The following is a 19157-nucleotide window of genomic DNA, read 5'->3' as shown; positions in this document are numbered from 1 at the left end:
GTGTGTACCATAAGAAACCCTGAAAACAAAGGTGTGACACGAAAGGTGACCAAGATTTTCTCAAAAACTGCTGATCCGATTTGCTGGTGCAGTTTTCGTTAAATAGTATTAATACGCTGGAGATTTTCCTTATTCTCTTTATAATATAATTTGTGTCAATTTTTGTAATTAGTCTTACGTGAACTTGCAATACGGATTATAGCAGGACAGTTTTTGTGCCACAGCCAGCATCATCAAAAGGTGTTACGAATAATTACTTAGATTTTCAGAGGATCTCATACTACGAAATTTTAAATTTAATACTTAAGGAAAAAACGATGAATGACATAAAACACATCACATAATAGACAAGACATGAGACTTACGACAAAAACGTATCAGCGACCGGTTAAGGAAGTTGAGCTTTTTAAGGTATTCCGATACAAAATTATTACGCAAGCGAAATATTAATCTAATCCCAATGTTTTTAAAGCATTTGTATTCATTCGGTTGGTTTTAAGATGAGTAAAGTTGGGCGTAGTCTTTTTTTAGAAGCAATAGAGATTACTCTTATGTAATTATATTAGATATTGGTATCTGGCATCATAATAGAAACAGTCAGAAACATTGTTATCAGTCTAATTTTGGCGTCAGGATACAACGTTAAACCAGTCAGTCAACTCAGTAGATTAATAAAAAGAATTCTGAACACTATGGTAGCAATATGTCTGACTAGCAAATAAAAGTAGTAAATGAGTATATGATTATCTTAATTTTAATATTATGAGTCAGAAGATAGTATCTACATATTTGACAATACGCCAGATGGCTATAATTGCGTAGGGAGTAGAGATGCCTTTACAGTACATACAATGATTACATTTGTATATAGAACAAGTAACATTAAATTTCATAGAAAAAAAACCAAATTAATAACAGATGGGAGTATATTTTACCTACTACCTATAGTTTTCCAATTTATTGTGTAATATATTGTTGGGGCCAGACTCCTTAATGCTCGATTTTCATTTATAACAGATTAGGGAAGGTCATCAAAAAGTTAATTCAAGTTTGTATTAGCTACATAATTATCATCTAACATATAATTTTTGCCATAATTCTTACATCGTATCGAAACTTAACTAATCTATGGAACCCAGATTTGAAAAAAGAATATTATTACGGTTCTTAGACTAGATGTTCTAGGAATTTAGAAGCATTTCTTGTAAAATTAATATAGGCGATATAGGTCGAAATTCGGAATAATCAATAGAATATTCCCACGAAGTCATCCATCACACTGCCAATTATTATTTATATTGTTTCCTTATTATTATTATTTGTAAACAGTTTCTTGTCATATTTAAGTATTTAGGATTAAATTAATTTTCTTTTCGTTTGATCATCTTAAGCTGAGCAAGATTTAAATAATTTTGTAATATTTTTAAGCTTTACTTTATAATTAACTTTTATAAATAAATACAAAATTATTCTGGCAAAATATTAGCAGCGGTTATTATAAGAACTTATAAATCGCTTGTAACAACTTGTCCTTCTACTAAGTTCTTGAAACAAATCCAATGAAAATTTTAACTTTGATGATTCAAAGGCAATTCAATTAAATAATATCGTATCATTATAAAACGCTCGTTTCTTTTATTTGAAAAATGTCTTTCTTCGAGAGAGTTAGTGGACGTGTGATCAACGCAGATTTATTTGATTTTAATATAAAATATCTTACTATGGTTGGTTTGTGGCCACATGATGATTGGGGAAATGATAAAATGAGGCTCTATAAAATATACGAAGTTATTCTTCATATAATGTCAATAGCCTTCATTACCGTGACTGGTATTGGGACTTATCAGCATAAGCACGATATAACCATCCTCATGACAAATTTGGATAAAGCTCTCGCTGCCTACAATTTCGTTGCAAAGATATTTTTTTTTGTAATTAAGAGAAAACAACTAAACAATCTAATTTTTGAAATAAGGAATTCCGGCGACGAAGTTAGTCTCGATAGAAGAAATTTAATGGTAATTCATGTTATTATGATCACTGTGATATCAACGGGTTTAGTCACCACTTTTAGTATGCTGAGTCAATTCAAAGGGGAAATGACAGTTGAAGCTTGGATGCCGTTTGATCCATTTAAAAATAGAATGTCTTTGTTACTAGCTGCTCAAATATTAGCTGTATATTTTGTAGTACCTTGTTTATACAGAGCATTTGCAATACAAGGCATCGTTTGTAGTCTTGTAATGTATTTTTGCGATCAATTAATCGAGTTGCAAGAAAGATTAAAGGGCTTGTCTTATTCCGAAGAAAGAGAGAGAATTGTGAGAGACGAATTCAAACAAATCGTAAAGAAACACGTTCGTATTATGAGGTATGGTTTGTTATCGTGTGTACATCATTTCCTTGAATTGACAGTCACATTTCCTGTACTATACTTTTCAATTTCTAGATATTCGAATACTTTTACAAATATTTTCAAAGAGTTCTTTTTAATTCAAAATTTGGCTGTAACGATTGAATTGTGTTTAAATGCGCTAATGGTGACAGTGGTGAGTTATAATATTAAGTTCTTGAAAAAATTATATTATTCCTAGATGAGACTTATAAAATTTAACATATTTTTTAGGTCAGTTTAGAGGAAAAAACTCTATTGGTCAGTTTTTTAGGATATCTTGGATTGGCTCTTATAAATGCGTACATTTTCTGCTATTTAGGAAACGAGTTAATAGTTCAAGTAAGTTTGAATTTGATGTAATACAATACGTTTTCGAAGCCATATAAAGTACATAAGCCTTCGTAGAGTACAGGTATAGCTCAAGCAGCATACGAGTCTGGTTGGACCTCTTGGCCGGTTGACATGCAGAAAGATCTTCTGATCCTTATAAGAGCTGCGCAAAAGCCGTTAATCCTGAGCGCCGGCGGTATGACGATTATGTGTATTCAAACATACAGTCAGGTATGTTTATGGTGTTTATTAAAAACTTTGACGTCAATAAAGTTGAAATATATTTATAATCGTTTCCCATTTGCAGGCACTCTACAATGCTTATTCAATATTTGCTGTCCTAAATGATGTTGTGGATTAAATTTTCAGAAACTAGAACAAGTAGAGTACAGGGAACAAACATACAGGCAGAACAGTAAACTTTGTCTCCTGTTACTATTAGAAGATCATGCACTCCCATAGACATTTACACTCGTGTAATATACATAATATTATACATAACTAAAATTGCTTTAGGACATTTACTTTTCACTTTCATTTTTTTTGTTTTATATTAATTAAAAATAATATCAAATTAATTTTATTTCATTTTCATACTGATACCTAAAAGCAATAAGTAATAATAAGTACAATTTAGTTGTACATTATAGACAATTGAAATAGAATAAAATTATTTTTATTAAGTATTGGTTAATATACATATAAATATCGTATAAATATTTCACTGTTGGATGTTTTGCCTACTTTCCTATTCGTTAGGTTTTATAGGAGTCATTGCGAGAAGACACGTTTATATATTAAGCAATTTTTTGTGGCTTTTATTTGTACCAAAAAAGCACAGATTATTTCGTCAATTTAAAGTGCGAGATAAGTTTCAAAACTATGTATTGAGACTAGTTGAATGATTATTTGACCTACCGCTATTCATGTGGTTCGAGCTAGGTATTTTGTACTAGGTTTTTTGTTTTTACCACGTTTGTACGAGTTACTACTGTACGTTTGTACTGTGTTACTTAGGTAAAAAAAATAGTTTTAAAATACTAACAAGGTTAAAAAATATAATAACAGGATTATTACAAAAATACTCTCGATTGTCAAACAAAATATTATTGACAGTATAAAAAAAACATGAATACCCCTCAGTACATGATAAAATTAAAAATGAGAAATTTCAATTTTCGAACCCGTTATTATTATTTTATTTATTATCACTATGTAGGTTATAAATTTTAATTTAAATGACGTTGTCTTAACAGATTTGGACAGTAAAAATGGCTTAAAAGTTTTATGAAAATAATTTACTTAGAAATAGTATTTTAATGGAATTGGACGTAAAATGTCATGGTTACAAAAGAATATAATAGTTTTAGACGATGTTCAACATTTATTAATGTAAGGTGCCCAGAGTGAGCAAAATAGAAAGGTAATAATAAATAAACTAAAATTAAATAATAAGGACATGGGTATGTCACTTCTTACTGCGTCAGAAAAGGCTAAGATCGTTTATAACTTTGTTTTAAGCAACTTAAGATAAGTACGCAATTTCATTGGGATAGGGTTGGCATATTTTTTTTGTAAATAAAAGCCTTTAAATATCCTTGTATCCCTGGTATGTGCTACACCCCGGAATCTGTAGTTGAATGTGCTCTATCAGTCGGTCAAGCATAGATTCGCGGATGATTATTGTAGTCTACACATACGCCAGATTATGGATGGATCCCGCCCTCCAATGCTGTAGAGGCAATGAGCAACACATATCATCTCTACCGTAAGAAACACGCACCGATTTTAAGCGAGAAAGAAATTAAACTTCTCGGGCCGTGTATTCCGAAGGTATGCAGCCGAATATGCCGGTATGGCCGATAAGCAATTACAGCAGGACAAAATTCCAATAATTAATGGTAAGTCTATGTTTTTTTATCTTTAAACATACATCTATTCGTAATATCAAAAATAGGGCTGTTAAAATTTTTAGAAAGCCCAAAAGTCAAAACATTAGTAAATGGGGATATTCAAATATGAATAATTTTGGAATAAAACAGAAAAAAATGTGACCGGAATTATCAATAATGAAAAAAAGGCTGTATGGTTCCATGCTTTTGCCTTAATTTGAGACAAATGTTTTAAGTATAAAAAATATATACGAGATGACAGTGACATTACTGACATTTAATAAATAAAATAGAAGGAACCTAATTGTAATTACTAATTACGTATAATTTAAATAAAACATCTAATATGATGTTAACAGTAGATTTAAATCATTTAGACAAAATTCAAGAAGTTCATAATGAAAAAGCCGAAGAACCGGACGAAATATATGATAATTTTGTACAAAATTTAGCAACATATCATTTTCAGGTGAAAGCTATAATTCAGGCAAGTAATAATCTATTTAATTCTTTACGTATTGTATTATAGTTATTATGCCAATATTATATACTCCAATTATAGTGAGGATCTATCTAATAAAAATCATTTTAATCAAAATAAATCATTTCAGTATATAGGTTGTCTTCAATATGTGATCTTTGAAAGTATAACCTGTTAATATATTGAAGATAATATGTATTATAATTGCCTGTTTTGGTTTCATAAGACTATAGTTTCTTTAATTTTAGGACATTTTGGAATGTCGAGATTCTATGGAAAGTTTAAATGAACTTAATGAAAAAGGCAGAGCTAAAATAACTTTATTAAGAGAAGAATTAGAAAATTTAGATGCCCATGCTACTGACATGAATGATCAAAAATATTTTCTCGAGTCGGTTTCCCAGAGGCATCTGTTAGCAGGGTATTTAATTTAATTATCATTTATTTATTTTTGGTTGTTATTTTTTTATGGTACATGTACCATAAAAAATATATAATAATAATAATATAAAAAACCAAATGTTTTAAAATATTGTAGAGATCGTAATTTATTAAGAAAATTATTATTGTTAAGTGTATTGCAATTTCACTTACAAGTAGTATTAAAATGTAAAAATTCACCAAAATTATTAATGATAATTATAATATAATTGAAAGTAACAAAAAATTTTTATTAATATAAAAGATTAATAATGAAATATATTTAAAAATATGATTTATTTACTTTCAGTCTCCTAAAAGAATTCAAAGAAGCCAATATAAGTAGCATGTTTGCAATTGAGAAAGCTCAGAGAGAGGATTTGTTGAAAGCAGGTGCAGGAGAAGAATCTGTTTTAAGGAATAGGAAAAAGAAAGTCGACAGAGATGGCTTACTAAAAATGTCTACAGGTACTTTAATTTCTCTTAATTCAATAATTTGGTTCCAACAAAATATTGTTTATTACTTTTAAATGTTTTCAATATATTTATATTGTTGGTTGACCCTTCTTTTACGTAGCAACTATGTAACTGCTCTGTGTGAAGTTTTTCAAAGAGAAAGTATGATTTACATATTCGTCAAGGTCAATGTTTTACTATTGTTTCTGCTTCTTGGGCAGTAAAGTTAAGATAACATTAAAATATATTTTTTGATAATATAATTATTAGCAGTTTCCCACATTATCATCTATTTTAAATTATTTTTTCTCATTACTATTTTAATTTAAACGCCTTTGTCCTAATGCAAGTCCCACACTGCCTCTATATCTAATTTCTGTGCAATCAATTCAGCAATTTAGCTGATGAATAAATTAATAGAAAAACCTTTTGAGTTAATAATTATTGCAATACAGTTATCACAAAAAATAACTAATAAGAAATTTTAAAAGCAATCATTTTATTGTGAGATGATACATTTTTATAATATTTATATAAACAGGTGTCACTGAACAATTGCTCTCTATTAGTCGACAATTAGCAACAACAACCCAGAGGAGTCAAGACACGTTGGATAGCTTGGTATCTTCTAGCTCTACGGTGCATGTATGTGTTCATTTAATATTAAAAATCATAGTGCAAAGTTTTGATGTAATAGTGAAGCACGAAATTAAATATGTATTTAATCTTACTTTTATTCATGCTTAATTTAATTCCAAAGTGACTATAAGTAATTATGACGACATAAATTTTGTCAAATGCTCAGGTATTGTCGTTAGTTGACAATTTAAAGCGTCATTTATCTTTTTTGAGTGACAGTGTGGATGCACTTCAAAATAATTAATTTTTCTTAGTGTATTTTTTATGTTATTGATGAGCAAAAAGGCTAATGTGGTAAGGGTAAGTTGGTCACCACTGCCACATTGGTATAGTGAGAAATATTAATAATTTCTCATATAACCAACGTGCGATCAACCATAGGAACTAAGATGTTATGTTCCTTGTTCTTGTGCCACATTACTCACTAGCTCACCTCTCAAATTCAAACTGAACCTCAACAATACTAAGAATTGTTGTTTGTAAAATTTGATGATTAGGTGGTACATACCTAGACAGACTTGCACAAAGATCTACAACCAAGTAAAGTTCTGGGCTAACACACTCTCACCCTCTGTGCACTCTATCTGCACTATTTTTCTATCTGAATCTGATAGAACGTCAAACCTCAGTACAACTAGTTCTTTGAAACCGCGCCAACGCAGCTGTTAAATCGAATGAATATATTATGTTAATAATAGAGTAGTAAGGCATTTATGTACCTCGTTTTTTCTCCCTTTACGATTAAGACACGTATTCGTCGTTCTACTGATTTATCTTAAGCGAATTTTTCAATTTATATTTTTCTACATAATTGTTTTAAACTACAAATTAGCTTTCCAAATATTTTGGCAGCAATTGTTGCCTAGTTAAGAAATAGTTCTGATTATGATTGAGGTGATAAGATATTGATGTCGAATTTATGATGTTTGTAAAATGCAATACAATGTTACCTCCCGTGAAGATATAAAAAAATACCATGATTTGGAAGTTTTGGATGGATGGACTTATTAACAAGCACTTTTTTAATCGTCGCTTCATAGATTTGTCTGAAATATAAAGCTGCTACCGGTTCAGAATGCAGATTCTACCGAGCAAAACCGGCAATAAACTCAGTTACAATGTCAGATTAGAAATTATTCTTAAAAGGGTATTCGTTATTGGTTGTTGTTGTTTGTACCGTTTTGAGTTTAGACCGTATGCCGTGACGGCAACCAGTATGATGCACTCTCTCCGTCGCCGCTCTACTCCCTTGCGTGTGCGTTCGTGATAAGCGCAGCAAAATTAAATTATTTTATTTTTGTTTAAGGGCACGCAAGCAGAACTTCAAAATACAGGCAGTACGATCACGCAGTCGAGTAAACTTTTAAAGAAGTATGGAAGACGGGAGTTCACAGATAAAGTGATAATGTTTTTTGCATTCCTTTTTTTCTTAGCTGTCTGTTTGTATATCGTTCAAAAAAGGTTGTTTTAAGGACTAATTGTTTTTTTTTATAATTTTGTATTCTGAATTTATTTATTTGTATAAATGTATTATTTTAAATGTTAATTATTCAATAAAATGTGTATATTTGATTTGATTTCTTAAAAACGCCTCCCTTTTGTAATAATTAGGTAATTTATGAAGATGATGACCTGATCGTTTGGTCTGGTAATAGTAACGGCAACTATTCTCAACGGATGCCCAAACACAGGATTTTTTATTACAACATTGGTAGGCAAACGGGCAAATGGGCCACCTGATGGTAAATGGTATCCACTGCTCATAGACTTATGGTTCCATATGAAATTTTAACCATTCCTTACACCGCCAATGTGCGACCATCCTTGGGAACCTTATGGGTCAGGCACAAGGGACATTATACCTTAGTTTCCATGGATACACTGGCTCACTCATCAAACCGGAACACAAGAATATAAGTATTATTACGTGGCAGTAGAATACATGATGAGTGGGGGGTACCTACCCAGACGGGCTTGCGCATAGCCTTACCATCAAGTAAAGGTGTTCTCTATACCATCGCTTTCATAATTGGATGGAAAGGATATCCGAAATAAACGCACTTCTGAGAACAGGACCAACGGCTTTGCGTGCTTTCCGAGGCACGGGAATGTCAATTTTCAACCTTGGTGTTGGTACTAAAGGAAAAACTCACGAACATTTTATTGGTCTGGCGCGGGGTTTGAATCCAGGCCCTTTAAATCTCCAATCTTATTAGCTAGCCAACGAGATAGTCGATTAATAATTATATCAAAATAAATGACGCATTTATTATCTTGGTGCAATTACAACATGTTATATATAGAATCGTGGTCAACGAACGCGATCCTTAAGATAAGTGTTGCTTTTAAATCAAATATGAAACCATCGTTAGGAAACCTACATGTGATGAATGAAATTATGCCACTTGTGTACAAACCTGCATTTAAGGACGCCTTTGTTATAGCAATGGGTCATTTACAAGAGTCACTATAATTTTTTATTCTCGAAAACAGTATTTTTACAAGACAAATGATGAAGAATTTCACCGAACACGACGGACAAAAAATCAGTCGTATGTTATTAATTAACATTTAATCATATAAGTCCAATTAAAATACACTAAATACTAAAATGTGTTGCTAATAATAATATAGGTGGATATCGTCATCACGAGCGACGTTCATTCTATATTATAGTTCAGTTAACGGCGGTCCGCCGGTAAGACAGACCGTCGAATCGTGAACACTTTGAAATCTAGAGGTCGTTTAACTGTCAACGCGTCATGTCCACTATGACTAATTACAAGCTCGTGTTTGTATTAATAGTCGTAGTAGTATCACAAGTTTTTAATTATGCAAGTGCACTGAACATACTAGCTATCGCGTCTTTACCTTTCAAAAGCCATTACATGGCCTTCCAGACACTATTTCGTGAGCTAGCTATCCGAGGACATTCAGTTACTGTTATCAATAATTTTCCCGAAAATAATCCCGTACCAAATTTAAAATTTATTAATATAAATGCACCGATTCACCCTACGCCCGGTATGGCGTTTTTTGAAAATTACACATCTTCGTTTTCTCATCTATTAAATTTCAAAATACATTTTACAATAGGTCCACCGAATGTGAAACAGGACTGTGAGCTTTTTTTTAGTAATAAAGATGTCGAGGCGCTTCGGGAAAGAGGAGATAAATTTGACGTGATATTTGTTGAGCAATTCGTAAGTGACTGTGGGCTTGCTTATGCGGCTGCGCTATACGATGCACCAATTATTGGAATAACTTCGCATACTCTCTTACCTTGGGCTTATTCAAGAATTGGTATGCCGTTCGATATTTCATCGAATGCATTTTACTTTTCAAACTCTGGCACGAATCCGTCCGTATACCAGAAAGTTGAGAACTATCTTATGAACATATATGCGAACACGATTGGTTTATGGCAATTACATAGATCCATATATGACATATTTAACAAGAATCTTCCAAATGTTGCGTTGGACGTAGAGAAGATAGCTAGAGATAGGATGAAAATGATGTTTGCTTATCAACATTATTCAATAACTGGAGCAAGATTACTTGCACCGCAGCTACTTGAAATTGCTGGTATGCATATTGGTAAACCGCAGCCAGTGCCAGAGGTATGTTCACTTTTACGATCTTTGTATCTTCCAATTAAGTCCAACTAAGAAGAGATATATAGGAGAAAAGAGATAGAGGAGTTTTTTATTGTTTTGTTATATAGAATGTTTATTTAAAATTGTTTTACATTAATATACAAACTTAAAAAGACGGGAAGTACTCTTTTTTAATAATATTTTAAGATTTTACAGTTGATTTGAAAATTATTAAAAGCTGTGAAAATTATTGTTTATAGGATATAGAGAAATTTATATCTAGTGCGAAGGACGGCGTCGTTTACGTCAGCTTCGGATCGAATTTAAAAGCGAGTACTATGTCGAAGAAAAAAATTGAACAATTTCTTCTCGCGTTTAAGAAAATCCCGCAAAAGGTACTCTGGAAGTTGGAAGATACGACGTTTTTAGTCAGCAATGATAATTTATTAACACGTAGCTGGTTCCCTCAATTAGATGTTTTGTGTGAGTATAAGGATTATTAGAGTTACGTACGTACTAAACAAAGGGTCTAACGTGATAGGTCAGTTGGTGGAGGATACAGATGATGGTTTAAATCAACGTAAGTATCACCGAGTTTTTGACTTACTGATGCTTAAACTCTGCTGGCTCCAGTCAGCAGAATTGGACTGCTGGATGTTATTTTAGTTTGATGACCATCATTATTCAAACAAATACGAAATATGCAGGAAAGACGAAATTATAGTTACTGTTTAATAAAAGAATGCAAATGGTCGTGTGGGGATATCTAAAGTAGAGGAAAAATTAATCCAATATATATTTAACTAGACGACTAATGTCATGCCCCGGCTCCGCATGTGTGTTATTTATTAATAAAGAAAATGATAAGACATAAATATAATTTATATCCTATGGCATTCAGAAAGAATTTAGCGTTTTAACAATGAAAAAAATAAATAGAATCGGGTCGTTAGTTCTGGAGTACATACTAACAAAAAAATAGCTCTTAATAATATTAGTATAGATTTTTTTATAGTTCACAAAAGTGAACTATAGCAAAATAGAGTGGGCATAAAATTAAAAATAAAAAGTATTAATTTTTGTTACAGTCAATTTTTATAAAATAGGTAGACGGGCGAGCTTATGGGAAGATGTAATAGATGTAATAGAAGATGAAAATAGATAGTAATAAAGGGACATATGCGTAGGAGTAGAGTGCATATTCAAAAACTTTTATGAAAAGAAAAAGAAAATTAGTAAATATTTTTTATCTTAAAAATATATATATATTAAAACAGCATGTGAATGATGCGTCATCAATTAAAGTTAACTAACTAGCGGCGTACTGTATAACTGCCATCTTTAAAAATGTTCAAAGACAAACATTTTGTTAATTTCGCAAGTGTGCGTAAGAAATCCTACCCATTTTTTACAATACCAATGCGCCAATCTCGGGAAGCAAAACCGCCGAACAATATACGTATCATAATATGAATTACTAAGAAAACGAAACCCAACGAACGACTACAGCCTGTGTTAAAATTTTATGTCAGCACGACTATTTAAAATCTGTTGCCTCGAACTTGATATAGACTGAGATAATGTTATGCAATAGAATAGGTATACATATGGTTCCGGTTGTGAATCAGGCACCAGAATAAGAATAATAGAAAAACGCATACAATTCAGTGAAATTGTAGATATCCTTAAACATTTCATGATTTTTTTATAATGACGTGTTCTTTATGTTATTAAGTGTTTTTCTTGCTCATAATTTGCTAAGTTTTATGCACTATGGGTTTACTGGTTGCGTGTAATTACTCTGTCAAAAAGGTATTCTTCAACCACAGCACAGCATTATTATCAGTGTCACCCCAACCCTCTTTGGTTTTGTTTTTACTGACCACCACATGCCACTGTATGACTTGTTGTTTAACATCAAATATTCGTGGGCTATGTGTTAACCATAGATTTAGACGTGGCGGCTTTTTTCCAAATTTCCGCAAACTACGCGGTTCTTAGTTTTAACATTTCTTATTAAATAACTAATTAAGCAAGTACGTACGTAAATAATAAGGATTAATTATTTATTAAAATTTGTTTAAACTAAGATAGAGTGAGTTAATCTTAAATGTAATATTCCATTACCTAAATTATATTAAAGTTTTTTTTGTTTTAATTGAAGGTCATCCAAATGTAATAGCATTCGTGTCTCACGGTGGAATGTTAAGTATCTCTGAAGCAGCTCACTGCGGGACGCCATTGCTGACGATTCCTTTCTTTGGAGATCAGTTTTCTAATTCGGCGGCTGTGGCCGATAGTGGACTGGGAATGACCATGTACTTTGACCACCTTAACGATGACAACTTGGCTGAAGCTATCAAACAGTTGGCGTCTTCAGAGTAAGTCTTTTAAAATCTCTAAAACCTATTGTCAGGTAATTCGAAACTATAGATTCTTTATAGTTTCCTGTGCGGTATTTATAGTTTCATTTCGAAAATCCTTTTCTGGTTTTAATAAATATTTGAGAAAATCTAGACGTTAATAGATATAATTGAATTTATTAAATTAATTTTTGTATATTTTTTTAAGGAGTTGTGAGGTAGTTGTATTAAATCTTAAATTTTATTTTAATGAAAATGAATTAAATTAAACGCTTAACACTACAAATTTATTACAGTTATTATTATTAAATCTGACAACGATTTTCTCGTACCTAGGGTGCAGCAAAATGCTAAGCAAATTTCAAAACTTTGGCATGACCGACCTATGAATGTCTTGGACAGCGCCATCTTTTGGACGGAGTACGTAGCAAGACACAAAACGGCGCCACCATCTCTACCGTCGACTCACAATTCATGTTTTATATCATCGCTGTTAGATGTCTATAGTATTCTAATTGTATTCGTATTAGGAATTTTGTCTCTTGTGTATATAATTTGTAAAATATTGATATTAGTTTTTACATCATTTGTTAAGTTATTTAAGTCAGAAAATAAACAAAAAACAAAGAAAAAACGATCGTAATTGTTAAAATGATATTTGTAATAAAATATTTTGTACTTACCTAATTGTATTATATTTATTTTGAAAAAGAATTCTTTTTAAAATATAATAGTGGGTTGCCCGCGAAACTTCGCGTTTATTCAAAATATTTTTAAAATATGACAGGTTTTGTTTTGACTTCATTCCATTGTAAACTGCAAGTCACTCATCTACATTTGGCGCCACAACGATGAAATCTTTCATAAAAGTGATGTTTTTAATGTCAAATAATATCCATTAGGTCAGTTAGAATTGGAGTTTTTCGATGACGATTGAAACAATTCAGTAAATTGCAATTAAGAATTCTGTAGGTATATTATAATTATATATTATAATATTTTTTCTGCACATCTACATGAGACAATAATTTTAACCGATTTTTTATGTGCAGCTATCGTCCCATAACCACTGGGACGAGAATAGGCTTACGCTATGAATATGTAAGATATTTATTTTCACGTAGAATTCGTGCAAAAAAATATACAGATAACAAAAGAGAAAATAATATGCTGTCCTGTTTAGGGTGGAACTTGGAAACTATCTACATTTTCAATTTCATCACAAAAGGTTCATAGATTGACACATGATATCTGACAGAGTTATGTTCAAGTAATTAATATTATTAAAAGAAATTACTTCTCTTTCGTTTTCTACTAATGACAGGCAAAAGTGTGTAAATATAAATATCTAAAGATAAGCTATATTCAATAAATAAGAATTTTTAGTTAATTACGACTAGATAATAATAAAATTATGTTACAAGTATATGACGTATGTAATATAATATTATGCGGTTTGAAATCATCATTATCACGCGAGGCCGATAGTCAACCCTAGCCAATGACCCCACTATCATCGTTCAATGATGTTCCAAAACAAAGTCTAAATAAACAAAACTAGATTCCTTTCATGGTCAGGTCAGTAAGCATCCGAAAAAATATATTTTATATGTACCTAAATGTTTATCGATTTTATGTTTATAGATATAAGATTATTTTTGTCTGACAATTCTATTCAAAAGCACAATTAGATAAGTTTTTCCTATATGGATGTTAAATACTTATTCAAAATATGACGTCTGGAAAATCAGATCCCTGTGTTATGACAGTAGTTCCTGGAATTATCGCGAAGATACGAGTACTTGCATACGTATAGACGGATGCGGCCAGGGACTTTTAATATTAATTATATATTTAATTCAAATGTAATTTAATTATTAATGATGGATATTTCTTCAAATAAAAGTAAGTTTCGTTGGCATTAACAATAAATCGTAAAAGGTTGATATTCTTTTATTTTGAGGTTTAGAAATAGTGAGTAGTGTAAGATATATTGAGATTTATTGAATCCTTAAGGTTCTATTGAATATATTTTTGTATCATGATTTTCCTAATATAAATTTAAATGTGAAATATTTATTGATTTAATTATTTTCTGAGAATCGTATCTCGCGAATGGTCAATGATTTTTGATATGGGATCAAGGAAAAATAACCATAATATTGTTGTATTAAAATTATTAGCTTTATTTTTAGCTTATTTAATCATGCCTTTAATTATTTCAGAACAAATGATAAACAATGTCGTTGATTTTTGCATGAATCTTTTTAAATAGATCGACTGGTGTTTGTAAATAGTTCTTGCTTAATTATAGGTATAAAAATAAAAGTCGTTATTACTGTTGAACTTATGTTCAATGTTGATCAAACAAGATGTTTATTGCATGATAATCAATTTGCTAAAAGTAATATTTCCGCTAAGTGTAATTGGGTTTATACGCTAGATAATAATTCAATAGTCTCTTCATAATTTTATTATCGTGGAGAGAAATTAAAGTTCTTGACTTTTATTTAAGTTAAAATAACTGCCAAATTCTCGAGTTCCCTTGTCTGTTTAAGTCTTGTTTTTATATTACTTGAAAAAATATGTTTAGATATATTTTCTAAAGCTCATAATGTTCGGTATTTATCTAGGTTCAGAAGCCGTTGGGATAACAGGATGACGTAAAAATGACGAGTGAGTCAGACAACGGCCTCAGAGCGACATTGAGTCGCATTAACAATAATATTTGTCGCAGCTCGCAGCCCGCAGGGTCGGATCGCATCGCACATTAGAACGAATTCGGCGATTATACCAAAGGCCGTTAAGATGATTGATGCAAAAATTCGTTTGGCAATGAATTATAATGTGTTTTTCCGCTAGATTTATAACGGTATTGAATAATTGCTATTTTGGGTATTTTATGTTTATTAAGAACAAGGACTAAGTCTGATCTGATTCTTTCTTTTTTGTCAGAAACATGTATTCTATCTAAATTCGTTACCCTGTTAATGTTATTATTAAGTAATGCGAATTTGTGTTACCTTATTGTAACATAAATTTATTTATTGTTTTTTATTTCTACTAATATTATAATTGTGAAAGTAACTAACTTTATACTAACTAACGATACGACTTGGGAACCTTCAAGACAAGAGCGTACTTATTCCTCAAGGGCCGGCAATGCACCTGCAAGCCCCCGGTGTTGCAGATGTTCACGGGCGGCGGTAATCACTTTATATCAGGTGGCTTCCTTTGCCACCAATTACATAAAAAAAAACAACTGTCTATCTGTCTGTCTGTTGATCTTTCACGGACAAACTACTGAACAGAATTTAATGAAATTTAATATGAAGCAAGTCTGAAATCCAAGGAAGGACATAGGTTACGTTTTTATGTCTAACACGTGACGCCAACCCCTAAACCGCGAGCGAATACTAGTTAAGATATAAATATCCAGTAATTTCTGGCATACAACATTACAATACATTAATGTCAGGAAGTCAAAACTGAATGCAACTCTTGTGTAAAAAAATATTATTACAAAAAATAAACTCATAATATAAGTAGGTACTATGCTATGTAACATACAAAAGACATGAAATGATTAACACTTATTAAATAATATATTATTTTTAAACTTCATACGACAGGTCTTATATTAAAATAAATAATCTATTTATGATATTTATATTTTTAAAAGTAACAATTCACAGCTGTGTCAATGCCCCCTATTTTTAGGGCTTATTTCATTACAGTTCTCGAAGAATTATTTATCACCACGTACAATGGAAACTTAGAATTTGTATCCATTGCTCCTATAATTAAACTGACACACTCACCCTTCACCCGAAACAGACAGTAACGAATTAAATGTTGCTGTTGGCCTGAAGATTTGATGACTTGGTGATATAAATGTTGAAATGGTTATGTATATCTTTAGGTGTAATATTAACTGCACTTCACTATTTATAATTAGGAAATAAATAAAATACGTAGGCGAACTTTTATAAGGTCATATCACCAATGAATTGTGAGAGAGAAATCTGACTCACACATCGTATTTGAGATTAAAAAAGTACATGCAATGGCAACACAGAACAAAGAAATAACAATTATAAAAAAAAAAAACTATAGTTAATTTTAAATAACTTCACTATTAAAGTAAAGTTAAACGGCAATCATAACTTTTTCTTTAAAATAATTCATAGCAATTACTTATCATAAATTCTTTCCTTCACTTATATTGTATATATAGATATCAAGGTAGGAAGATCATACCATACGGTATTAACACCCGGAAGGGAAGAGGTAAAGGTTAAGGCGGTTAGTGGTGACCACATAATGATCATCACTTGTCAGGATGTCAGGTGAACTTGCGAGGTCGGATAAAATAGCGCTGTTGTTGAAGGGAAGTTTATGACTTAGCGATTGATAATATTCACTTTGTTTATTAGGTACTTAAGTTTGATATGACGTTCTGGTATGTAGTTTTTATTTTCTTGATACTTTATTTTCTAAAGAAGTACGATATTACTACGCCAAGTTTTATTTAGTTGTCTACATTTTTTTTAATTTTTGTATTAGAAATTGTGATATTTCTGATCTTAAGTTTTAATTTTTCAATGCGCATAATTCCTTTTTTATTTTGTACATATAACAGATATATGTATTGTATGATATATTCCATTCCATATTGTAATATGGACCAGTGTTAATGACGAAGAAAAATATTTATAATTTTATTAAAAATAATATTTACGATAATGCTTTCTAAAATACTTTAAAAAAAAAAAAGGTTTTATGCATCTTATTATTCGGCCGCTTCGATATTAGATAGTTATATATATTTTATGTTATTTAATGAACCAATATGTCATATACCTAAATGATTTAGACCTTGTCCAAAGAAGGCATATAACGTAGTAGTCACTTAGAAATTATTTATATTATTAGTTTGTTTTGTTCACGTTTTACACTGAAACGCCGTGATGGCATCGGAACTAAAACGACAACACCACTGAATTTTTATGTGCTTAATTTAATTTTATAATTCATACCATGCTCGCCGGTGAAGGAAAACGTCGTAAGAAAATCTGAATTCAGCAACCCGTATTGGTGTAGCATGGTGGAACAGAACCGAACCTTGTTTTAAGAATGCCTTAGCCCAACAGGAAGTCATTTACATGTTAATTTACTATACTTAACTGTCACCTACATAGTGTACATTGTTTTACCAACAGCAGCTCCGTGGCATCGCTCTCGAAATTATCATAATAATATAATAGTGAATTATTCTATAATTTTTTAACCTTGTATTATATATTAGTCTAATCTATAAACATGTATATCTATAAATACGAGTAAATCTTTTTAATACGTTACATTCGGTTTTAACGGGTGTTTTTTTTTTTTTTTTATGTTAGAGGTGGCAAACGAGCAGGAGGCTCACCTGATGGAAAGTGACTACCACCGCCCATGGACATCTGCAACGCCGGGGGGCTTGCAGGTGCGTTGCCGGCCTTTCAGGAAAGAGTACGCTATTTTCTTGAAGGTTCCCAAGTCGTATCGATTCGGAAAAACCGCCGGTGAAAGCTGGTTCCACACAGTGGTTGTGCGAGGCAGAAAATGTCTTAAAAATCGCGCTGTTGTGGATTTTCGGACATCTAGGTGGTGTGGGTTTAACTGACTAAGTCAACTCATGACTACGACAAGTGCAACTCGGTCCATCTGGTAGATCCGCTCTGGCGCGTTCAAACTTATAAATTCTCCAGCTTTATATATTAGTATCGATGTAGACTTACTAAAAATGATTTCAAACTATACCCAAGCATATTTAAAAAAAAAAATATATATTTCTTAGTAAGATTGAGATAATGACACTTACATTTTTGGTTAGTTCAACGATGTTTTGTTCTGACAATTATAAGTTTGTTAGTAATTTATTCGCACATGTGTGGAATTAGAGTTTAGTAAGAAGGGTAAATCTCTTAAAAGGAGCACAAGCGAAATCTAGTTAATACTTTATAATCGAGTTAGTTTTTAGTTGTAAAATTTGTCAACCTTCGTTAAGTCTTTAAGGCCTATACCGCAATGTTGGAATTTATGAAAAATATTGTTTTGAAAAATGCGTTTTACTTGCCATGTTGCCGAAACGTGGACACTAACCGCGGGACTAGTCCGCAAACTCATGGGCGCTCATCGTTCTATGGAGCGAGCTATGCTCGGTTTATGCTATGCATGGATCTCCCATCAGAGAGAGATGAGAGATCCAGTGAACGAACTGAGAACTTGAGTTACCGACATAGTTTGCAAGATTAGATTAGCAGACTGAAGTGGTACTGGATTGGTCATGTATGCCGAAGGACCCGTGATCATTGGACCAGATGACTCCTAGAGTGGAGACTACTTGAATAATGATAATTGATAACTTGAAGAAGGTGGCGGAACTCGACTAGATGCGGAAGGCGGAGAATAGTGAGCTCTGGCGCATCTTGAGAGAGGCCTATGGCCGGCAATGGATTACGATTGGCTGATGATTTTGATGGTGCTTGTTATAACTATGAGTTTATATTCTGAAATGTTTGTATAATATGCCTACAT

At 31.7% G+C, this 19157-nt stretch overlaps 3 protein-coding genes across 3 annotated transcripts; all 3 read left to right on the top strand.

Moving 5' to 3' along the window:
- Positions 1 to 1646: 1646 nt before the first annotated feature.
- Positions 1647 to 3086, top strand: LOC113404707 (odorant receptor 4-like). The gene is made up of 5 exons (XM_026645677.2): positions 1647 to 2371; positions 2450 to 2549; positions 2627 to 2734; positions 2801 to 2956; positions 3033 to 3086. The coding sequence occupies exons 1-5, from the start codon at positions 1647 to 1649 to the stop codon at positions 3084 to 3086; spliced, it is 1143 nt and encodes a 380-aa protein (XP_026501462.2).
- A 1808-nt stretch (positions 3087 to 4894) lies between these two features.
- On the top strand, positions 4895 to 8185 carry LOC113404719 (vesicle transport protein SEC20). The gene is made up of 5 exons (XM_026645696.2): positions 4895 to 5104; positions 5347 to 5519; positions 5829 to 5986; positions 6516 to 6619; positions 7920 to 8185. The coding sequence occupies exons 1-5, from the start codon at positions 4964 to 4966 to the stop codon at positions 8082 to 8084; spliced, it is 741 nt and encodes a 246-aa protein (XP_026501481.1). The 5' UTR covers positions 4895 to 4963; the 3' UTR covers positions 8085 to 8185.
- A 1122-nt stretch (positions 8186 to 9307) lies between these two features.
- LOC113404773 (UDP-glucosyltransferase 2-like) lies at positions 9308 to 13257 on the top strand. The gene is made up of 4 exons (XM_026645776.2): positions 9308 to 10236; positions 10473 to 10695; positions 12377 to 12593; positions 12912 to 13257. Exons 1-4 carry the CDS (start codon positions 9376 to 9378, stop codon positions 13216 to 13218), a joined length of 1608 nt encoding a protein of 535 aa, XP_026501561.2. The 5' UTR covers positions 9308 to 9375; the 3' UTR covers positions 13219 to 13257.
- Positions 13258 to 19157: the final 5900 nt, after the last annotated feature.

This window comes from Vanessa tameamea, chromosome 8 (genome assembly GCF_037043105.1).
Source record: "Vanessa tameamea isolate UH-Manoa-2023 chromosome 8, ilVanTame1 primary haplotype, whole genome shotgun sequence".
Classification (NCBI taxonomy): domain Eukaryota; kingdom Metazoa; phylum Arthropoda; class Insecta; order Lepidoptera; family Nymphalidae; genus Vanessa; species Vanessa tameamea.
This window is presented reverse-complemented; position numbering and strand designations above follow the sequence as displayed.